Here is a 23010-nt window from a genome sequence, read left to right as displayed (position 1 = left end):
TTAGCACCTTCCTCTAACACAAGCTGGAGTCTAGAGAGAGCAGCTTCTTCACCTCAACCACAATCACCAACCAACACCATTAAAACCATATTTCATACTCAAACCTGCAATTGACTTATGTTGAATGCAATTCAACCATCAAAATTCAACATAGCAAATTATCCATTGCATGTAATTGAAAATTAGATTCTTTTTTTAATTTACCAAACTTGTAGGCGGAAGAAATTTTTTCAAAAAAATACTTTTTGCTCTAAATAAGTAATGCCAAACAGACATTGCAACTCACTAAAATTTAGTGCATGTTGTCCCATAGATTTGGTAGCATATAAGAACAAAAATGTTATTTGGATCCTTATTCCTTTGATGAAAATACCAGAAAATACTTGAGAAACATTTTTATTTTTATTATAAAATAATATTATGTGTTTTTTTTGGTGGAGTGCATGATTATAAAGAAATTTTATGAGAAAGGCAAACTCTAGGTTCACTCATTTTGCCATCCTAACCGTATAATCTCATCCATCCACTCACCATAAGCCACGTCACATCTCAACTAGATTTTAGTTTTCCAAGTCCTCACAAACACAAATGAACTAGCAAAAGGTCCCAGACTAATCATACATCTGGGTTGCACAAATTTTGGTGCAACCTGCGCGGTTGTTCTTTGGCGACCGGAAGGAGTTGCGAAGTTCCGTTCTGTCACAGCTAGTTACTAGAAGCTACACGTGATATACTCTTGAGCAGCCAATCAGAAGCGAACGTGTGCGTCTTTCAGCTACAGGCAGGTAAGGGACCCGCTTTTCAGGGCAGAGCAACGCAAATGATATACCAACTCTCTCGTGATTTGATCGCAAAAGAAAGCGCGTGGATAGTGCGTGGACTCTATGGTCATTGGCTTCACCGTAATTTCACATGAAAACAAGGGGCATAACGGGCATATGACAATTTCTAACATGCGTAATAGTTTTCCACTTTTCTTCTAATTATCGAAGGTGAAGGTCGGGGCTCAGACACTTGCACAGAAAAGAATAAAAAGCGGAGAGAGAGTGTGAGAGAGAGAGAAAGCGCGAGAAAATTCGTAGGTTCACACTGCTACGTTAATGGCGGTTAGGGTTTTCTACTGATCTCCGGGAACCCTAATCACCTGCCTCTGCCCTCGTCTTCTCTCTTTTGCCCGCCCTCAAAACCCTAATTGAAAGTTTTGTCAAATTCTCCTGTTCGATTCAGACTCTTACCCAATTACCCAATTTTAGCTACGAAACTTGAATCGCAGAGTAGGGAGCTCCGATGGGTGCGCCGGAGAAATCACAGGCCAATACCAATTCGATGCAGGTGAGTGTGCTTTTCTACAAAATTAGGAAGCTCAATACTTTGACCTAGAATCGCAGTGTATACAGTCTTTTTTTTATTTTCGAATTTTGAAGCTCGGGGTTGATTTTGTTCACTCTCAATTGGATATTTGGTTTTGCTTTCTGTTAATTTTGTTAGCTAATTTAATTCCATTTGGGCGGAGCTGGCTATATGTGTTTGGGGAATGATAACATTTCAAATTCTATTCCGTTAGGATTTCGATGCAAAACTAAATCTTGCTTGTGTTCTCCGAGGCGTCTCTAAGTTTTAAAAGTAGTGTTCATATCATATCAGCTGGTTGAGCTCTAAGAGGTGTTGCAGTGAAGTGTGTGGCACCGTTTAACAAGAGAGTCAATAGGTACACAGTGTTACTTGTCTTCTGTTCTATTAATAGAAAGGATACTGTTCTTCACTGGAAAGGTTACTATAATTGCCGTTTCCATGTGCTGGTAAGGAACTTTCTAAAAGTATCTTTTGATCTGTTGAGGGAAGTTGTAGTATTGAAGTATTGACAAAGGCACTGCTTTAGGTTGAAGGATGTGATAGAGTTTATTTTTGTAATTGGGAATTGTTAAAGCTCTTGGTCTCTGTGGTTGATACTACTTCCGTGTAAGTTGAAGGAGGAGGATTATAGTTGATTTGTCATGGGAAAGAGTTCATTGGTAGTTTTTTGTTGGGTAGGCTGAGCGGTATATTTGAATTCTTTCGTTATGCACAGCTTGTTTGAGCTCCATGCAAATATTTATAACTTTTCTCATGCCTAATTTAGTTAGGTTCTGGACCTTGAAATGTGGGCCCCAGCTTAATTTGGTTGTGGTTTTTTGGATATTTCTGTTTTCTCTAACTTGGAAACCGAAGAATTTGGAGGATTGCTGTCGTCGTTGTCGTTTTGTTTGTGCTGCAGTATTGGTCTTCCTTAGAAAATTTCCTCATCAGATGACATGTTGATGACGTAGATTGACTTTACAACCTTTTGATGGCATCTATTATTTTCTTTTAAGTTGGTGATCTCTATAATACCAATTTCATTGTACTAGATTACTAGCTTTTGGACCGGTATATTGTCCCATAATAACAACTAGATTTCTGAGCTGAATGATGTTAAATTTAATAATCTTAAGGAACTGCGTTGAACAAGTGACACATTTTGTGACATTACTGAAATTTATTGCCTTAACACTATTTATCATGTTAAGAAAATGGAAAGCAATGCCATTAATTTAAATTTTTCTTAAGGACACTTTTCCATCACATATTTTAAAGATATTTATTTCTATTTTATCCTCATTTTTTATATTTTGTATGTATTTGTGAGTTCTTAGAATTTTGCATATGCATATAAAACTGTTGTCTTTGGTAATTATCTCTTTATGGTATTATAGTGACTCAATTGATTGTGAATTTACACTTTTACTTGTTTATGTGCTTCGAAGAACCAACACAATATGAACACGGTTGGTTGTAGAATCTCAAAAAGATTATGACGTTACATGGCTAGATGCAACTAATTTATCTAAACTTATATGGTAAATGATTTCATTCAAGTATGCAAAGCAGTAGTTATAACTTAATCAAACCATTACATCTAGTTAAATCAAAATACAAGAAAAGACCCTCCCAGAACAATAAAGAACTTCACTGGGCTAACAATCCTCATTATCCTCATTATCGTTGCTGTCCTTTTTGAAAAACATCACAACCTCCAAGTCAGGTTCAGCCTTTTTGGAGAAGTGTTCGGTGGAGAAAAGATGTTGACATGTCACATGATATATAAATTATCTATGGAGTGCTAGTGCCATGTTGATGTCCGACTTGTATCTGCTCCGGGTAGCATCTTATAGTTTTTGCAGTTGTAATATTGGTATATAGAATGCAGTAGAAGTTTTTGGTCTAATTTTTCTTTTATGTATCTCAGCGTGTTAAGGTCTACCGTCTGAATGAAGATGGAAAATGGGATGATCAGGGAACAGGCCATGTTACGGTTGACTATATGGAGGTTTGTTAATCTCATTGGTTTAACGCTATGCTAATCTGATAGGGACATAGTAAATTTGTGAGAAATGAGTTGTTTGAGTCAAGTTTCCTTAGAAATGATTTCTTGATATGCATTATGATTGAATGCAACTGTTGTGACACAGAGATCAGAAGAGCTGGGTTTATTTGTTATTGATGAAGAAGATAATGAGACATTACTTCTGCATCGTATCAGTTCGGATGATATCTACAGAAAGCAAGAAGGTATTTTATCTTTTAATGGATGGATAATATAATGTTAATTTGCTATTATATGGTGTCCTCAAGTGGCTAGAATTGATACTGAATTGTGGAGTTTGGAATATTTCTTGTTAAGATACAATTATCTCATGGAGGGATCCAGAATATTCTACGGAATTAGCTCTCAGCTTTCAGGAGTCTACTGGCTGCTCTTACATATGGTAACTACCAAATTTTTTCCCTTGTTCTTCCTTTTAACATGGTCCTTGATCTTCTGATTCTACTAATTATTTTCCGTGCTCTATTCAGGGACCACATATGCAGTGTCCAAAGGAATTTACATTTTAATTCTCTTAACAGTAAGTGTTTGCAAAATGATTCAAAATGTATTCCCTTTTCTTTTTCTTCTTTTGAAATAACTGACCTCTGTAGATATTGAAGCTTGTCAGAGAGAAGTGATTAATATCTACAGAGGTCGGATATTTGTATTTTTAATCTTATTTTTATTGAATACTATTACTACATACTGTGTTTTTCATTTATTTTTTAACTAAAGTGCATGAGGATATTTTTTCTTGATGAAAGAATTCTCTGTCATGAGTAATTGATTAAAGAATTATTTTTCCTTGTTTGTGGAAGTGGAACCCTACAGAGTTTTCTGTAATCTCTATATTATAAGACTAACAAGTTGCTCCAGAAAACAAGATATTTAATACAAGAATGCATGATGAAACTGTTAAGGTACCATTCAGCAGGCTTATCCCTGTAAAATGCCCGAATAATGAATTTGGGCATCGCCTTAAGCAATTGAAGTTAGGCAAGTTCTAGCCATTCTGGGTTAAGTCAACACACATTGGTTGATTAATATTTCAACTTTTATGTGCTGAGAATGAATAGTGTTCTAACAATCATAGATTTTTCTGTTGTGCGAAGGAGTGGAATTGTTTCAAGTAATATGAATAGCAATAAAGTTCTGTTGAAATTCAAATGATGACCATGTGTAGCATAGAAAGGTAGAAATATCTTGAAGAAATGGGGAACAAATGTGGAGGGACATTACACTCATTCTTTTCTAAATTCCTTCATATTTCTTTGTCGTTGATTTTTGGTCACATTGTGTGTGCGCGCACTCTTTAAATTTATTTGTTTCAAATTCGGAGCATGAATTGTTCATCTTCTGTGATATCTGTAGATGAGACATTTCACAGTGCAAACAGTGAGTTAAGGGAGCTACCTGTGGTTGAGCTATCGACACTTCCTTTAATCCTGAAGGTGGGACAGTTCTTTTGCATCTCATATTATTGGTTTTATCTTTCTTGCTTTCCACATTTTTCACTTTATGTTCAAGCTTTTCTTATCTTTCGTTTTTCCCTTGTGGAATGTCTTATATTTATGCAAGTTACATGCGTAGTGATGACAATGCATGTGCATATGTGATGCAGACTGTAGCTGAGAGTGGCATTGCTGATCAGATGCGATTGACAGAACTGATATTGACTGATGTAAGCTTTGTATACCTTTGTGGATCTCCGAAGAAATGGATAGTGGATTAGTTAGCAAGGTTATTTCATTTCAATAAAAAACAATTGTTGTAGTAGGTCGAATTTAGTTATTTTAATCATAAAATTTGTCGTATTGTAACCTTCATTTACAGCTTGTTGGTTTTTTCTAATGAGTCTTTTAATCTCAACGCAGCAAGAGTTTTTCCGAAAGCTCATGGGCCTATTTAGAATCTGTGAAGACTTGGAAAATGTTGATGGTCTACACATGATATACAAAATAGTAAGGGGGATCAGTAAGTATTCCTTTATGGTATTTTACCCTCAAAATATGCCACATAAATGTATGTATTTCCTTTTATTAATGACTGATATGTGTTTTCCTACCTGCAGTTCTGCTGAATAGTCCTCAGATCTTTGAGAAAATATTTGGTGATGATTTAATCATGGATGTCATTGGTTCCCTTGAGTGTGAGTTCTGTTATTGGTTTGTGTTCTTTCATGATAACCTTCTGTATTGGAATTCAATTTAGTTGTCGCCTGGTACTTCGGTTCTCAGTTCATTATGATTCAGTATTATTTTGATATGTTGAAATACTTGAATTTTGGATTGCAGATGACCCTGAAGTACCTCATGTCCAACACCATCGTAACTTTCTAAAAGAGCATGTTGTTTTTAAGGAGGTAATAATTTTCTTTAGGTTGTGTGGTTGGGATTTGGGGGTAAGGACTAGAAATGTTGGAGAGCATCTTAATGCATATGGGAGTTGTTTCTTTTTATCTCATGTATCCGTATTTATAAATTTACTTTGCACAGGCCATACCGATTAAAGATCATATGGTTCTGTCAAAGATACACCAGACGTATAAAGTTGGATATTTAAAGGTTCGTCTTTTGTTCCGTTTAACTTTTTCATTTTACCTACTTCTTTGGTAGTAAAAAAATCTTACTTTCGACTACTTCTTTAGGATGTTGTTTTGGCTAGAGTACTGGATGAGGCCACGGTTGGAAATCTCAATTCCATAATTCATGCAAACAATGCTATTGTAAGATTTTACTACTCATTCTTTAAACACGTGGAGGGCTGTGTGTTACAATAATCCTAATGTTCCTAATCTGTTGTAGGTTGTTTCTTTGCTAAAGGACGACAGTACCTTTATTCAGGAATTGTTTGCTAGGTTAAGGTCACCATCCACCTCTGCAGAATCTAAAAGGAACTTGGTAATTTTGATTTCCATAAGCGCTCTTCCATTGTTTATCTGAGGCATGATGCAGTGCACTTCCCGAAGGGATAGTACATGAATATGTAATTGATTGTTTAGATTGTGTAACTTATCTTTCTGTTTCATTTGATTTTCTTCTCCCTCCGACAATTTAATTAGAAATGAAAATAAAGGTTTAGTATATATTAATGTCGCAAATTTAAACACTATCTTGCTAGTAACATGGTTACTTTTTTAATATCATTACCATAAACTTTACTGAATTTTGATATAATCATTAGGATTTTGATGTCGTGAAAGAGACTCTAGCCATAGCAATGATAGTGACCTTAGAATTTGTTAGTGCAGTGTGGATAATTTTCTTGATGTACCTCAATGTGGATCATGGTTATCATTTTTTCCCCTTCATATTGTAGGTATATTTCTTGCATGAGTTTTGTAGTTTAAGCAAAAGCCTGCCAATGGTCCAGCAGCTCCGCCTGTTTAGGTAAACAATTCCTGAAGTTATATTTCTTGAACCTCCATTATGTTTTGCAGCTCTCTGTTGCCTTTTTCATATTTTGGCTGCTTATCTTTACGGGGGTCGGCTAATATTCTTTTATCTTATATAATGCCTGTGTTTCTAAGAGTGAAAACCTAAATTCCTGTAGGGATCTCATGAATGAAGGAATCTTTGACATTGTAACCGATGCTTTGCAGAGTCAAGATAAAAAGCTTGTACTAACTGGGTAATCATGAACTTAAAGTATCTGTTCTCTGTAGTCTGATACTTGTCATTCTGTTATCTGTTTCTTTCGTTGTGTCATAGTCCTGAAAATTGGTGATTAAATGGATGCAGGACAGATATCCTCAATCTTTTCATGAATCAGGATCCAAACCTTCTTCGTTCATATGTTGTTCGTCAGGAAGGAATACCACTTCTAGGACTCTTGGTATGCACTTTTTTAATTTAGTGTTTGTGTACGAAATGACACGTGCACCAGACAATAACCTGTGTTAGTTGAGCTCGAAAGAAATCTTATAGTTGAACTGTGTTAAACCTAGTGAATTATTCAAATTTCAATGGGCCTAAACCCTGTTTTATGGACCTAATTAAGCAAGAACACAGGTTATATTTGTGAAGCATTGTTTTGAGGATTGTATGCACTGCAAATTTAAAACTGGGATTAGGTTTTTTGTTTTTGTTTTTTGGAAATGAAAAGATGAAAAGTAATGGTTTAGCTTTGATACTTAGCTTCTGATGGAATGTTTCCATACGCGTATTCAATGATCATAGCAACCATATCTAAAAGGATTCTATTTTCCCCCCCTTAATTTGTATAATTTGAGATGTGCTTGCATCCGAGTTTGATAAACTGCATGGGAGCGGGCATAGAATCTTTTTTGAGATCCATATTTGAAATTTATAAATGCCAATGCAAGCGTTTGTGTTACCTCTATGAATATTGATATTTAATGGTCTACTTACAGGTTAAAGGAATGATTACAGATTTTGGGGAAGACATGCACTGTCAGTTTCTTGAAATTCTTCGTAGTCTACTAGATTCATACACATTGTCAGGAGCTCAGGTATTTGCTCTAGTAAATTTTTGTTCAATAAATATATTTTTGAATGATTAAGCTTATACATGAGTATGTCAAGAAATTTGTAGTTTTGGCTATTCTTCTATCTTTTGTGTACTACTTTTTCTTAGCCATGAATTGTGCCCGGAAAATCATCAAGATGCCACTATATTACTGTCACTCTCTAGGAGAACTCACCTGTTGTCTCCCTATGTATTAATAGCTTACAGTGGATTTCATCTTTTGTCTCCTCTCATGTCCTTTCTTATACACTCTTTTTCATTCTTAAATTCCAACTTCTCCATCACAATCAACTAATGCCGTACCAGTAACTTTATCAGCAGGTCCACCTAGGTTAGAGGGGCATAGTGTATTTGTATATATGCATGTCAGTGTTCATGTATCTTTGTGCATGTGGTCAAATGTGTGCATGTAACATTTGCAGCATAATTTTTTAGTGAACATGTTAGCACTATTTGGAGGATATGAATAATTACCTTTTTTGTTTTAGGAGCTTCTATTTCCTGAATAACATAACTTTCTTGTTGCTATATTCACTAGAACTTGTATAGTCATCTTCACTTACATATTAAATGTATAATATTAGAAACATAATGAGAGGCTTTATGAATTTGGTTATTGAACCTTCGAATAGGAGATTACCTTTACTACTATCTAATTCATTCACTATACCTTCAGGTGTCTGGTTAATTGTAGATTTCGTTGATATGATCTACTTTTTATTGTTGTGTTTTCAGCTCATTCGGGCGAGGTCATTGTTTTGTTTTATATACAATGATTTTGCATCCATTTTCATTTTGGCGAAGTTCTAGTTGTGCTTTTTTCATATTCACTGTATTCAAATCTCTGTTGGCTGTTACTTTTCATGACCAATTTTGCTCTGTTGCATCTCGTAAATCGCTGGATTGCTCTTTTATTTAGAGTTAATTTTTTATTAGCACAAATTCACAATTGTAGAAGCTTCATATATAGAGAAGCTGCATTTGGAGTCTACAATACGTATGAATTTATTTATGCAGGTGTAACATTTTGAATGTTGAATTGTAGTTTATTATATTTCTGCTGAATTGTTGGAAAATCATGTCAGTAAAACTTGCATGTAAGGAATAATTTCTTTTTCAACCTTGTTTTTATGCTTGTATCTGGATGAGTTGGTTATTGAGTATTTTTAACTCGTTTGCTTTTCCTACAGAGAGATGCAATTATCGAGATTTTCTATGAGAAGCATCTGGGTCAGTTAATTGATGTTATAACAGTGTCATGTCCTTTGGAAGGCAATGCTCAATCAATTGATCAAAATGTCGCGAAGCCTGAAATACTGTCAAACATATGTGAATTGCTCTGCTTTTGTGTTCTTCACCATCCATACAGAATAAAGTAACATCTTGGATTCTTCTTCAATTTTCATAAATGGATTTCTGCTGCTGACCTGTGACATTTTAATGTTTGGGTTTTGTCATTTGCAGGTGTAACTTTCTTCTTAATAACGTCATAGATAAAGTTTTGTTGGTAACACAAAGAAGGGAAAAGTATCTAGTTGTTGCTGCAGTTCGATTTGTTCGCACTATTCTATCCCGTCATGTGAGTTTGTGTTGATTGTAAAAAAAGTTTCATTCGTCCTTTAGTTCAGTTAGGATTTGAAATAGACCCAAATGGTCTTCAAGGGAAGTTAAGATGAGTGAATTTCCATACAAGACTAGAGGTGAATGCATGGTATGGATTGTTTTGATTTGAGCATAGCAGTTGCATTGAATTTATTTATTTTCCATATGATAGTAGTTGTAATACAAAATGGTTCTTGTTAGTGCGTCATGTTGGCTACAAAGGGCAGTTTAGCTGTTTGAGAGGATCTTATGCAATTGACAATGCTGTGGACAAGTTTATAGACCCAAAAAAAAAAAAAAAATTGCCGTGTAACAAGTTGTCAACTAATTGTACCGTATAAGAAAATTAAGGATTATCTATGTTCCTGTTATACATCTCTCTCTCTCTCTCTCTCTCTCTCTCTCTCCCTTCCCCCCCATGATACATTATTTTTTGGTGGCCTAGGTTATTCATGTAACTATTGGAATATAAATCTGCAGGATGAGCATCTGATAAATCATATTGTTAAGAACAACCTTCTCAAGCCGATTGTAGGTGCATTTGTTGGTAATGGAAATCGATATAACCTGCTCAACTCTGCTGTTTTAGAACTTTTTGAGTTCATTCGGAAGGTTCCACTCTCTTTTAGACCTTATTATTTGGAGATAAAGCATGTCTTGAAGTTATCGTCTAATCCATGCTTTTGTTTTTGCAGGAAAATCTGAAAGCATTGGTCAAATACTTGGTTGATTCATTCTGGGATCAGTTGGTCAAATTTGAGTTTTTCGCATCCGTTCAAGCACTAAAAGTAAAATATGAGCAGGTACTATGCTCCTCCTAGAGTTCTTCCACTCCTAGATTTAGAGCTTTTGTATTGACAAGTGCTTTTGCAGTGCCTAGAAAGTTTTGGACCAAAAGGAAGCACCAATGTGTCAGACCCTAGAAAACGAACTGATGAGCGTGCTTTGGAGAAAGAAGAAGAAGATTATTTTAATGAAGACAGGTATGTTTTTGTGCTGAACGTCTATTGAGATTGACAGCGCTCTTTGCTGCTAAGTTTTGCTACCCATAGCCACTGAATATGGAACTTGGTAATCAGTGATGAAGAAGATACAGCATCTGCATCCATGCCAAACACCCAGAAAGTACAGGCACAACCTCAGCCTGTATTATCCAATGGTGTTGCTGCAAACCATCCACCATCCAGGTATTGTACTGTTCGTATTTAGTTTATCACAGAGTGCATTTTCAGAATATTTTTGCTATATAACCCATACTTTCATCTTGAATTTTGTAGTCCAAGGTCTGTCGGGCTGGTAGATTATGATGATGATGAGGATGACGAAGACTACAAGCCACCGCCCAGGAAACATCCCGAAACCTCCGATGAAGATGAAGGAACAATGGAGTCCCTTAGGTTGAAGCGGAAATTGGCTTCTAAGGATAGGGAGCCCGAGCTTGCAAAGAGGCAACGGTTAGGTAAAAACTCCAAGCCAAAAGAAAGTGTGTTTGCTGCTTTGTGTACAACTCTAAGCCAGGCAGTGCTACCGAATAAGAAAACTGCAAGCAACATGCATACAACTCACACAGCTGATGGGATCAGCAACTCAGGTGAAGGGAAAAATCAAGAAAATGAGCATGCTGTTTCTAGGAGCTGTGCTGATAGCAACAATTCAGAGGATGAGGATAATAGAGAGAAGGAGCCTGCCACTTCTAGAGGCTGCTGCGATCGCTTGCATGGCACTTCGGAGAATAGACAGTTGGGTGGAGAGGACTGCCCATTGATACCACCGAAATCCTCACCAGAAATGGCTGTAAATGGATCCTGAGTTGTATTTTAGAACCATAGCCAGTGCAGTTACTACTTTGTGTTCTTGATGCAACTTGTGAATGTGTGCTTGGTGCCAGAAAGAGGTCCTAGGCAACAGATGAACAACATACTTTGAAAGAGAGGAAGTGAACCTGCAGAAGAGGATGAATTTTGGTCTATGGCTGGCTTCCATCGATGGTAGGAGCGAATACTGTATAGTGTGCCATTGCGACGCGGAAAAAAGAAAGTCATACTCTCACAATGTGGGGCCTGTCTTCTCATCTTCACTTGGCCTTTTTGGGGCTTTGAAGTATTTGCTTTTGTAAAACATTCAATCAGCATTTGATTTTCTATATCCAATTTTATCTTTTTTGCTTTTGGTTTTTGAGGTTCCCCCTTTTGTTCACAAGTTTGTGTTTCTTCATGTTGGCTCTTTTTTGGCTTGTGATAGATAGGGCACCAATACGTGCCCTGTATGGTGGTGGGTATACCTCTGATGTTAAAAAAGTTTTAGTGGTGGGTGAGTGGTTGTAATAGAGAGAGAGAGAGAGTGTGTGTGTGTGTGTGTGTGTGTGTGTGTGTAGGGAGTGGGTTTAGAGGCCAATTTTCTTCAAATGTAGTAGTATGAGTGGAAATTTTCAATTTGTAGCTCACTGTAAATTAGTTATTGACTTTATAATTATCCAAGAAAGCTTTTGAAGGTTTTCAGTCTGCCTTATTAGCCTGCAACCCCAAAAACCACAAGTGCACAGTAATTGGTAATTTGTAGGCAGCTCCGTTCCGCAAGGAAATGTTTAGAAACAATTGAGGCATAGAATGAAAGAAGCTATGAGTAGAGGAAGTTAGGTAAGGGAATTAAGGAATTGGAATTGGAATTAGATTAACTACTCTACTTGGTTGGTTCCATTTTTTAATTTTAAAAGTATTTAATTATGAATTTTAACGTAGAATCTAAATACTTTTTGGGTGCTTATGGTAAAATGTTTTAGTAAGTATTTAGACCATCTTTAATTGATATGTCAAATTGTCACATGGACATGAAATGACAAAAGTTGAAGGTTAAACTAACCGTAGTCAAATCCTACATAGATTTGAAGGCCGGAAGAGATATGTCAAAAATAACATATTAAAAAGCTTGATGTCAAATGTGATTTTAATATTTTTTTAGTCATGAACCCCACTATCATTTACTCTTTTCTAAAACTTGATGCATCATATGGGCTTCATTTGCTTTTAAAAATATAATAAAATAATATAATATTTAGCATTTCAGGTGGAGTTAAATTTATTCCAATGTGTCAAATTGCCACATTAGCCATCAAATTCAAATTTAACATTTTGCAGTTGACATCTCCCTTGGAGATGCTCTAAGGCACATTTTGGTTCATGGGAAATGAGACTTGGGCATGAGAAATCAATTACTTTTCCATGTTTGGTAAGTCCAGGCATGAGAAATCGTTGCCTGACCCATGACAAAGTGAGGAGGAAAGTGAAGTTATCCTCTCAACTTGGGTTTTGTTTTCCCTAATCATGGGAAAGTTTGGAGGAAATGAACCAACATTAAGTACACATTTTTCATGACTATTTTGTCCCCCATTAACAATTTAGAATTACAATATATCATTAAATGCATTCTTTTTTTTATTTAATATGAGTATAATAGAAAATTTATACAAACTTTATTTTCCATTCCTACTCAAAATAAACATGGGAAAGGAAATAAAGTGTTATTCCCCGATTACTTTCCCAGCATTACCAAACATGGGAAAAGAATCTTCAATTTCTCATCCCTTGGGAAATGACATGAGAAATGATTTTCCCTCAAATTCATTCCGTGAACTAGACGGAACCTAAGGAAGTATATTTTCCCACTCATATTTTGTCCACTTACACTCACTATATTGGAAATTATAAAAGAGTATAAGACAAAATGATGGTGGAAAAATCAGCACCCATCCCAAAATTAACGAACGAGTCTCAGTTAGAACCTAGATGTGCCTCTTAATCTAATGCAGCTGTTTAATTAACTCAGTTTTTCAACAAACTAATCATGTATTTTCTCCACTGGGGGAGGGTTAAGCGAAGTGAGAAACTGGTTGCAGGGGAAGGGGGACAGGTGGCGAAGCAGTTGCAAAGAAGACGCCTCCAAGTTCGCAGAAGAAAGACACGTAGGTGGGTACGTGGCAGGTAGACGTGTCCACTCTGACTTGCTTTGTTCTGTTCTCTTGTTCACAAGTACCATGTACTATCTATCTTCACTCTTGGACCAAAAATCTATCTTCACTGCATCATCAGTTCCATCGTACAGAGATAACCTCATATCCTTAATTCTTTCTTTTGATACATACCTATATATATATATATATTATCTGGGAGGAAGGAGTGTAGAGAGAAAAAACAAATCATCAAAGAAATAAACAAGTATTGAATTGAATGATGAACACGAGCAGCAGTAATTTGGAAACAAGGCCTTCCTTGCTTCAGGAGCTGCGTAGCTTCGAGAAAGGTGGCTTCTTCGACTTCGGCCACCCTCTCCTCAACCGCATCGCTGAGAGCTTTCTCAAAGCTGCTGGGGTCCTCTTCTCTCTCTCTCTCTCTCTCTCTCTCTCTCTCTCTCCTTGTTGTATGTACATGTGTGTGTATATATATATATCTTCATGTGTATGTACGTACGTAGAATATGTGAGATGAGCATTGTGTTAATAAGGCTGGTTCTGTTGGTTGCTGCAATCGACAGATAGGAGCTATTCAGGCTGTGTCACGTGAGGCTTATTTCACAGCCACTGAAGGTGCCTTAATTTGTCCTCTTCCAACTTCTTATATATATATATATATATATATATATATATATATATATGTTGCTTCTTCATTTCCCTATATATTCTCATATATTTCCTTCTACTTTGAGTTTCTTTTCTTGGTATTATTTCTGTTCTCTCTTTTGAATGAGTTGAAGCCTCTGTCTCGAGGGAGGGACAAAACAATTGTTTAAGATTTGATAATCCTCGTGCGCGCGTGTAATTGATGTATATTGTCTCTTTTGGTTTTGGCTTGGGATGTTCACCATTATTCTTATAAGGTGCAGGGCTTGATTCAAGCGGTGGCGGTATCCCGCCGGAAATCTCAGGCAACAAAAAGCATCGCTTCCCTGACCTCAGAGGTATATGTTATGTTCATTTCTTCGTTGTTTTATTGAATCTGGTCATCTCCTCTCACCTTTTCTTATCAAACCATTCATTCTAATTTGTCCTTCCAAATTAGTTGGTGGGGGCTCAGTTATTGCTATGCATTGCACGATCGTCTCAAGTGATTGTTTTATGTGCCCTTTGCAGGTGAAAACAATACAAAATCTCTCGAGGCTATGGTGAGTTTAAAGTTAACATTCAATTCAACCATGTATTTTCACTGTAATTAGGACTTTTGCCCTCTGCAACAGGACAACGATTGATTCAGCTAAGCCGTGCCTCGTATATGCCCACCTAAATTTCGCCTTATGTTCTCTACTTGATCATTTGGAACTCAAATTTATTCTCCTGCATCCGACACCAATCAGTTTAATAAACGATAAGGAGCTCCGGTGTCGATCCTTTTATTAACAAATCACCATGCTCTGCAAAATTCACTTCTCTGGCCTCTGGTCATGACTGATGATGTAGTTAGTAGTTGCTGATTAGTTGTCATACTGTTTTTCAGGTGAAGCATACTGGAAAGGAATCTTTGCAATGGGGTTAGTAGATTTTATATTTGAATTACAAGCCTGAAATTGCATCAGCTTTACACAGTAGCCAATGCTAATGACTTGAGTGTAATTCGTTTCCCCCGTTGAAATAAAGCTCTAGGTTTCAGTTCCTCCTCCTTATAATCGCGTGTAGCACAGTAGCAACTCGAAAGAAGGGAGCTAACAATTTGTTTTCATATCAGGGCTGGCTGCAGGGGTGTATTCAGGTCTCACATATGGACTGACAGAGGCTCGTGGGGCGCATGATTGGGTAATGGTTATATAATATTTTTTGGTCTCTAATTCTATGATGAAACACTTCAGCATTAGGCATGCTAAGAATCGCTACTTTTATGGTGCGTGCTTAAAATTTGATGCAGAAAAACAGTGCAGTTGCCGGAGCGATTACGGGGGTGGCTCTGGCACTCACATCGGAGGGGTCGTCCCACGAGCAGATTGTGCAAGGTGCTATAACTGGAGCTGCCATATCCACTGCTGCAAATCTTCTCTCTGGAATATTTTAGGCTGCTGACTGGGGCCTAGTCCCGCAGAGAGCTTTTCTTTGATAATGTGGAGATGTGATTTGCTCCATCTCTTGTTTAAGAAAACTTCTGGTTAGGATTTTTGCTTTTGGATCGGTTAATCATCACCATCAAGAATTTTCAGGGTCTACTAGACCTTTTTTCCTTGTATGGTTTTTGGTTAAACTTCACTGGTTTAATATCCAGATGGTTTAAATGTTGGGTTATTGAAGTTCTGTTTTTTAGGTTAATCCTACAAGATTTTTAAGTCTTAATTCTAATACAACCTTGAGATGTTAAGATCATTTCACAATATGATAGAATCACTTGGATCACAGAAAATTACATAGATGAGAACTTTCTTACAGGTTCATTTTACAAGGTAAACCCAGAGAACAATGATTTTGGTCTTTCCAAGCAGAACAAATACCTTCAACAGTTTTTAAGGACTTTTAGGAACATAACCAAATTTAAGGACTTCTATAAATAAAAAAAACCAGCTGCGTGCATTCTATGATCTGAAAATATCTCACTTCCCACATTCAAAAACTTATAACATTTTAGACTAGTATTGGCATTCTTACAATTTGGGTGTGAGCCTTGAAATCCTGGCTTTTGATTGTGGATTGACATTTTGGAGTATTGGGTGTGGATTTGACATTTTGGGGGTCTTGGGGAAATCCTAAAATCCATACTTCAAAATGTTGAATCTACACTTGAAATCTCAAAGATAGTCTCTATTAGAATTCTACCTTTTTATAAGTTAATTTCACTTTTTCATGAATATTATACTTTCAATTTGGGTTTTAGTAAAGGTAGTTTTGGATTGGAATGTAGTTATGTAATTAGATTCTCTTTTAAACTCAATACAAAAAATCAAATCTTGAACTCCAAAACATCAAAATCCACATCTCAAACCTCAATCTGAAATGTGAATGGTGCTAAAGACCTATAACCTCCGCACATTAAAATATGGTCTTTATACAAATTCATTACTATCAAGTATGACCCAATTTAGCTACCATATTGAAAATTTTCAAAGTGAACATAAGGTTGTGTAAACAATTGACTCATATCATAACACATGCATATTTATTAGTATATGTACTTCTTTTTTTTGGGTATGAAATTTTGGAATTGCAATCATAATTTAGCCAAAAAAAACCGTTAGCTACAAAGAGCCATAAAAATTAGCCACAAAGAGTCATTACAATAACGGAATGATCTAATAACAAAATTAAGACAATATGGGGCTCCTCCACTAATGATCACACATGATCGAAGAAATTCTAGCATATGCATCCCAACAAAAAGTGTAACCTCTGAACAACCAAAAAGAGATAAAGTGTTGCCCATCTCTTGTTTTTGTTATTACAATGGTGTTACAGTCAAAACAAAAATGTCACTATTGAATAAACCCTTTTATGTTATAACTAGCCACTTCATTTTGCTAAAGCTTGTGCCAATATCTTTATATATCACAGAAAACCTTGGAGGTGAAACATTTAAAATCTCACAAATTGTCTTTGGTTAATGACCATGTTCAAAGCAAATGCTCTTAATTAAATAAAGATAAATTAGTACATTCTATTTAAACTAATTTAAAAAAAAAAAAACATGTTCTGCAGTTGCTATAAAATTAGGAGGCAACCGCCTCCAAAACTTTAACCCTCTGTTTGGATAAAGAAAAATAATTCAAATTTAGCTAAAAGTCGGGAATTTAAGACGACAAATTGAAAATTCCCTTGTTTGACAACTTAAACGTGAAATTTATTAAATGACGTGTGAAAAAAATCGTGAAAATTGGAGTATCAAATTTCCGAGTTTAATTTCCACCAAAATAGGGGTCATTTTACAATTTCTATAGTGCGGGAAATTGAGTCATTTTGAATTTTCTTTAAATTAAAAAAAAGGTTATAAAACTCAGATTTTAAAGATTAAAAAGAACAAAAAAAAAAATTCCAATTGACAAACTTTCTAGTTTATCTTGAATATAAACTATTAATTTATATATTTGTTCTTGTGTTTGAAATTTTTATTTAAATGAGTGCTTGAGTTATTTGAAAGTTTATAGATACCGTTCATATTCTTTTTTTTCGAAGATGAACGAAACCAATCAAATATTGATTCATGCCGTGCCAAAATTAATTTTTGCGTGTCAATATAAATTCAAAAAACGACTGCTTTTCTCTGTTGAGCCGCCTAAATCCTTATACTAAAAGAAAGGCAACCAAACCCATTTTCCCCAAACCGAAATCAACAGCGTTGTTCCTTATTCAAGCTCCCGAAGCGAAATCCAACCGCAAGAAGGTAACCTTTTTTTATTTTTTTTATTTTTATAGAACTTTTGGGTTTTTTTTTTCTTTATATAATTGTTATATGTTGGTTAGGGTTTTTGTACGAAATTTATTGTTGCAAAAGGTGCTTCCTTGAATTGCCCTAATCTCTCTCTCTCTCTCTGCAACAGTTTCTGCTAGATCGGTAGGGAAGAAGCCTTTATCTTTTCCTTTTAATAGTTTGGGTTCGATTGTGTGTGAATGTGGAAAATCTTGGGTCTTTTTTTATTTTCTGAAAAAATTAGTGTAATGTTGATGTTGCTTGAACGTGTCGGCCTTAGCAGTTTGAGGGGCAAATCATTTAGGTTGCAGTTTCCCTGACTTAAAAAAAGCTGAGGTTGATATTATTGTTCAAGAAATGCGTAATGCATTGGAATGATTAAGTTGAAAAGATGGAACGAAGAAAAGTTTTGATGCTCCAAGATAATGTATAGTATAATGATTCTTATAGAAATTGCCTAACTTTTTAGAGGGAGATCTTGTATAACATTTGTTTATCACAGATAAATTATCGTCTAATAAGTTTTAGTTCTATATTATATTAGATTTTAGTCAATGTTGGTCATTGTTGATCGATTTGGCAGTTTGAAACTTCTTTCTGCTATGCAATGTTGGTCATTGTTGTTGGTTTTAATAGTTTATTGAAATGTTTATCTTTTGGCCCTTCTCCGGTTTCGTTCTTGATACACTTAAAAACTACTTGTTTAATTCTGAGATTTTTTGACATGGTTGACCCGCACACTGATATTCGATGAATGTGAATAACCTAATTGATGTTTACATGCAGGGTGTTAGAGCATCTGGGAATTGTGATATTGATATTTTCTTGGAACTTCAGGCAGTTGGCCTTTGCGGAGTAGGCAATTGTCCGTATTCATATTTGAACATTGTGATTTTGAACATGTCGGGTAAAAAAGAAGAGAAAGCTCAGGCTGCTGCTGAAAGGATCAAGGCTGCAGCCTTGAGTGCTGCAAAAGGTCTTAGTCGAGCTCAGGCTGAAAGGGCAGCTGCTTCTGCTGCACGCAACGTTAATGCTTATGGGCAGAAGGAAGAAGGACCCAGCAGATGGCAGGAGAAAAGGGAAGCGAAGAGACAGATGTATTTGATGAGTACTGAAAAGGCAGTAAGATTGGGTGAACGAAAAGACCTTAAGTCGAATGTAATTACCATTAGTGGTGCAGCTTCACAATGCCAGAAGTGTTTCCAGCCCGGGCATTGGACATACGAATGCAAGAATGAACGTGTTTACATCTCGCGACCGTCTAGGACCCAACAACTCAAGAATCCTAAACTGAAGATGAAGGTCTCAGTATCTTACGATTTGGATATTCCAGATATTAAGGAAGAGAAGGGTGAACAGCAGTCAAAGAAAAGCAAGAGGAAGCATCGAGCGGCTTCTGATTCTGGCAGTGATAGTGAGGCTTCGGTTTTTGACACTGATAGTGGGGCATCATCAATTACAGGATCTGATTATTCTTCAGAGGAGAGTAGTTCAGATTACAGTTCATCTTCTGATTCAGAGGAGGAAAGGAGGCACAGAAGGAAGAAAAAGAAGCAAAAGATGGGAAGGCGGTGGAGAAGGAACAGTTCATCATCTGAATCTTCTGAGACAGAGTCAGTTTCTGAATCTGATTCTGATGATAGGAGGAGCCGGAGGAAGAGCAGGACACACAGCAGAAAGTGTTAATTGAGGTGATGGAGCCTAAAGGAGAGCGCTTGTGTATGGTTCAAGATATGTTACGTTTCAAATTAGTTCAGTTGTGATTTTGGGGCTTCCTAGATAAAGGATTATCCATGTTGCCAATCTGAAGCAAAATAATCTTTGTAGGTGTTTCTTGTGATGTCTTACTTTGTGACCTTTGCTTTATTTGAACTTGCACTGTACTTGGGGTACTGTTTTTATAGATCGTTTTTATTTGGTAAATTTCCATTGTTTTTGTTTTTTTTTTTTGAACTTTTAAGTTGGTTATATACAAATGAAGCTGCGATTTTGCATTGATCCAAGGATAGGCCCTCTGCCTTAATTGTTGCAACTCCTTCAGGTATTTGCCGGGCTTGAAGGGGAAGAGATTACAGTTTATTGAACTCCATTGATTTTGTGTTATGTCATCAATCATCATGCTTGGGGGCTAAAGCTCTGAAGGGCTTACAGTTCATGAAGACATCAAAGCCAAATATGATATTTTGTTATAATAGAAAAAAGAAATTAGCTTATTAAGAGATTAATTTATGCAACCAAAGTAATAAAGAATGTAGTAGAGATGGGTTTAGTCAAGTTGGCTAGAGTAGATGTGTTCACCACTCTACACCTGAGTTCGAATACCTCTCTCCATAATTTAGATTATATTAAATAAAATATTGTTTATATAAATAAATAAAAATAAATAAATAAAGTAATACAGAATGTAACCCCACTGAAAATAGAAAAAAGACTATTAAATTGGAGCAAAGTTATCAGAGGAAGAAAACTGGAAAACATAGCTGCTAAAGCTTTGGGCCTCCAACATAACTCCTACAAATACTTTGGGCCTTTAGGCCTCAAAGTTTTCAGTTTACCGAAAATACCCTTAAAATTTCTTTAGAAGAACTCAGTGAATCAGTGTGGTGCTGCCAGAAGAAACATCTGGGAGGAGCTACAAAGAGGGAGAGCTGAGAACCCGCCCTTCGCCAAAAGCAAAGAACCCAAAACACAGAGATCTCTCCAAACCCCAAAACCTCGTGCTTTTTCAAAATGAGTACCATGAAATTTTGCCGCGAATGGTCAGTAAACTCAGCATTTATCGTCTTCCTCATTCACATACACATGCACAACAAACCCTGATTTTTAAAACTTGTTTGGGAATTTTATTTTTGGTCTCTGATTGGGTTTCGATTTCTGTTTTTGTAGCAACAATATCCTGTACCCAAAAGAGGACAAGGACCAGAAGATCCTCCTCTATGCGTGCCGCAACTGCGATCACCAGGTAGCTCATTCTTTTCTATGTCTCCTTGGATTTTAATTTAAAAATTTTTTAAACTATGTTTTCAAAGGTCTGCAATTTCAATGCGAAACCCACATGCCTCCATGTAATGTGGGTTCTCAGTAAACTTTGTTCTTCTGCTCAGTACTTACTACTACACTTGCCCAAATGCATCATAATCTCATTTATGTAATTAGGATTAACATCTGAAGATTTTCTCAATGAGGGGATTTTATTTAATTTAATTTTTTGGGGTGTAGTGCATTAAAAATTATATATCTTTTTAGAACTGTCTTATTCTGATAACCACCTTTTTATTGGAGAGTTCCCGTTAGCTCTTACTTCTTTCTTTATGGGTCACGCTAAAAATTTGTACCCGGCAGAGGTATCTGATTATTCAGGCCTTCTCTGTATGGTCTTTTATGAAGTTACTTTCTAGAGTCTAGCTTGAGTCTTCGGGTTGCTCTGTGCTCTAATCACTTTGCTGTACTGTAGGGTTTTATCACTTCTGGTTAAAGGTCTCTTCGTGGTTCCTCCTTCATTTTATATAATTGTTTACTTATTAGATGTTTTGTTTTTTGGTTTTGTTTGCAGGAGGTTGCTGACAACAACTGTGTCTACAGAAATGAGATACACCATGCTGTTGGGGAACGCACTCAAATATTGCAAGATGTAGCTGCAGATCCAACTCTCCCTCGAACCAAAGCAGTGCGCTGTTCAGAGTGCAAGCATGGAGAAGCTGTCTTCTTTCAGGTTAATAACCAATCCTCTATATGTTGCATTGAATTTTATTGCTAGTTTTGCCTTTTCATTTAACTTTTTCGATTACACAGGTGCGTGCACGTGCACACACACATATATAGAGAGAGAGTAAGCGAGAGAGAGGTGTCTAACAAAGTGACTTTAAAATTACCCTTTGCCAGTTTGATGAAATACCAACTGTTAATAATTAAGTCTCTATCATTTAACGGTTGGATTTTCATGACAACTTGGAATCTAGTATCTATCTTATTGAATACTTACCATCAGGGAACCAAGAAAAGAGAGAAAAAAAAAAACGTCGGGATACTATCATAGCTTAGCTACTTTACTAATGCATCAGTGAAAAGATTTTCATGTATTCATTGCTTTCTACTTTAGTAATTATAAGTTATTATGACCTTTTTAGACTTCAATCATCGCTTGCCTTTCGTCTCAGCTATCGATTTTCATGTATTCATTGCTTTTCACTAGTATTGATCCCTAGTTTTGTGTTATCCTAGAGATTGGTGGGCCACGTGTACTGCAACATCTGTGTCCGTCTTTCAGTCAAAAATCCACCACCATGGCATAGGGCAGCTTTTCTTTTGTCTTCTTTATTTTATTTGGGGCATATGGAGTCTATACATCTGTATTATACAGAGATACCATTTTGAAAAATCAGATTGAAGTCACTGCACTCCGTAGTTGTTTGTTTACTCTATTTAATTGCACTCCTTGAACGGCCGAACCAAAAACTCCTAGTAATCTCTGAACAACTTTGTCTGGTTTACGGTGCTTCTAATGCTATAAGTTTATTATGCATGTGCAGGCAACTGCTAGAGGAGAGGAAGGTATGACATTGTTCTTTGTTTGCTGCAACCCCAGCTGTGGCCATAGGTGGAGAGACTAATATTTACGCCCTCCCATTGTGTGTTCGGATTTCATCCTATCAAAAGATGTATTGTTCCCCCAAAATATGACATTGTTCTTTGTTTGCTGCAACCCCAGCTGTGGCCATAGGTGGAGAGACTAATATTTACGCGTTCCTTTTGTGTGGTCCTATCAAAAAGATGTATTGTTCCCAAAAAACGTAACTTTAGGAAGGAGACACTGACATGGAGTTTCTAAAGACTTGTTGAGTTAATTGTAAAATGTTTAGTATTAAAAAAACACAGGCAGTCCAGCATGCACTTGCATTTGCTTGGACTATCGCTCAATATATCAGTTGCCCTTTTTTTCTTTTTGATTGGGAGTGGATTAAACAATTACTTTCTTCATAGTTGGACATTTAGTCCGTGAAAATAGTCTCTAGAGTGGTTTTCTTTGAAGCACCGCCTGCCCCATTGCTCAATTCTAGTCTCTATTTGTATTGTGGGCGAGGGATTAGGTAGGAAGCTATAAGGCAACCAAGAATAAGGAAGATACAAGTCATGCATTGAAATGAAAAATAACACCGATGCATGCGAGAC

At 36.3% G+C, this 23010-nt stretch overlaps 4 protein-coding genes across 6 annotated transcripts; all 4 read left to right on the top strand.

The window, feature by feature from the left end:
• The first annotated feature begins 1004 nt into the window (after positions 1 to 1004).
• LOC117626871 (serine/threonine-protein phosphatase 4 regulatory subunit 3) lies at positions 1005 to 11969 on the top strand. Of its 3 annotated transcripts, XM_034358661.1 has the most exons (24): positions 1005 to 1332; positions 3266 to 3346; positions 3489 to 3588; positions 3701 to 3785; positions 3874 to 3923; positions 4757 to 4836; positions 5007 to 5066; positions 5260 to 5359; positions 5457 to 5534; positions 5680 to 5747; positions 5881 to 5949; positions 6033 to 6110; positions 6190 to 6285; positions 6704 to 6774; positions 6938 to 7015; positions 7126 to 7219; positions 7758 to 7856; positions 9064 to 9248; positions 9338 to 9452; positions 9956 to 10087; positions 10171 to 10278; positions 10349 to 10458; positions 10555 to 10662; positions 10753 to 11969. In XM_034358661.1, exons 1-24 carry the CDS (start codon positions 1288 to 1290, stop codon positions 11282 to 11284), a joined length of 2622 nt encoding a protein of 873 aa, XP_034214552.1. In that variant the 5' UTR covers positions 1005 to 1287; the 3' UTR covers positions 11285 to 11969. The 3 variants fall into 3 exon arrangements, with proteins under 3 accessions (XP_034214552.1, XP_034214561.1, XP_034214568.1); XM_034358670.1 differs by lacking the exon at positions 5881 to 5949; XM_034358677.1 differs by lacking the exons at positions 5881 to 5949; positions 6033 to 6110; positions 6190 to 6285.
• A 1571-nt stretch (positions 11970 to 13540) lies between these two features.
• Positions 13541 to 15749, top strand: LOC117614740 (outer envelope pore protein 16-2, chloroplastic). Its single transcript, XM_034343637.1, has 7 exons — positions 13541 to 13839; positions 14003 to 14054; positions 14351 to 14425; positions 14598 to 14629; positions 14959 to 14992; positions 15187 to 15254; positions 15364 to 15749. Exons 1-7 carry the CDS (start codon positions 13699 to 13701, stop codon positions 15505 to 15507), a joined length of 546 nt encoding a protein of 181 aa, XP_034199528.1. The 5' UTR covers positions 13541 to 13698; the 3' UTR covers positions 15508 to 15749.
• A 1843-nt stretch (positions 15750 to 17592) lies between these two features.
• LOC117613829 (zinc finger CCHC domain-containing protein 10-like) lies at positions 17593 to 19764 on the top strand. Its single transcript, XM_034342418.1, has 2 exons — positions 17593 to 17814; positions 18628 to 19764. Exon 2 carries the CDS (start codon positions 18742 to 18744, stop codon positions 19525 to 19527), a length of 786 nt encoding a protein of 261 aa, XP_034198309.1. The 5' UTR covers positions 17593 to 17814; positions 18628 to 18741; the 3' UTR covers positions 19528 to 19764.
• A 675-nt stretch (positions 19765 to 20439) lies between these two features.
• Positions 20440 to 22785, top strand: LOC117623433 (DNA-directed RNA polymerases II, IV and V subunit 9A). The gene is made up of 4 exons (XM_034354414.1): positions 20440 to 20600; positions 20728 to 20803; positions 21395 to 21553; positions 22371 to 22785. The coding sequence occupies exons 1-4, from the start codon at positions 20572 to 20574 to the stop codon at positions 22449 to 22451; spliced, it is 345 nt and encodes a 114-aa protein (XP_034210305.1). The 5' UTR covers positions 20440 to 20571; the 3' UTR covers positions 22452 to 22785.
• Positions 22786 to 23010: the final 225 nt, after the last annotated feature.

Source organism: Prunus dulcis, chromosome 1, assembly GCF_902201215.1.
Source record: "Prunus dulcis chromosome 1, ALMONDv2, whole genome shotgun sequence".
NCBI lineage: Eukaryota > Viridiplantae > Streptophyta > Magnoliopsida > Rosales > Rosaceae > Prunus > Prunus dulcis.
The sequence above is the reverse complement of the archived record's forward strand: the minus strand, read 5'-3'. Positions and strand labels throughout refer to the sequence as shown.

Excerpts from the sequence above, each read along its gene's own strand:
- LOC117623433 (XM_034354414.1), top strand. The coding sequence starts at position 20,572 with ATGAGTACCATGAAATTTTGCCGCGAATG. Across the intron at positions 20,601-20,727 it reads ATGAAATTTTGCCGCGAATG|CAACAATATCCTGTACCCAA; the intron begins GTCAGTAAACTC and ends CTGTTTTTGTAG. Across the intron at positions 20,804-21,394 it reads GCCGCAACTGCGATCACCAG|GAGGTTGCTGACAACAACTG; the intron begins GTAGCTCATTCT and ends TTTTGTTTGCAG.
- LOC117626871 (XM_034358661.1), top strand. The coding sequence starts at position 1,288 with ATGGGTGCGCCGGAGAAATCACAGGCCAATACCAATTCGATGCAG. Across the intron at positions 3,589-3,700 it reads TATCTACAGAAAGCAAGAAG|ATACAATTATCTCATGGAGG; the intron begins GTATTTTATCTT and ends TTTCTTGTTAAG. Across the intron at positions 9,453-9,955 it reads GCACTATTCTATCCCGTCAT|GATGAGCATCTGATAAATCA; the intron begins GTGAGTTTGTGT and ends ATAAATCTGCAG.
- LOC117614740 (XM_034343637.1), top strand. The coding sequence starts at position 13,699 with ATGATGAACACGAGCAGCAGTAATTTGGAAACAAGGCCTTCCTTGCTT. Across the intron at positions 14,055-14,350 it reads TTATTTCACAGCCACTGAAG|GGCTTGATTCAAGCGGTGGC; the intron begins GTGCCTTAATTT and ends TATAAGGTGCAG. Across the intron at positions 14,993-15,186 it reads AAAGGAATCTTTGCAATGGG|GGCTGGCTGCAGGGGTGTAT; the intron begins GTTAGTAGATTT and ends TTTTCATATCAG.
- LOC117613829 (XM_034342418.1), top strand. The coding sequence starts at position 18,742 with ATGTCGGGTAAAAAAGAAGAGAAAGCTCAGGCTGCTGCTGAAAGGATC.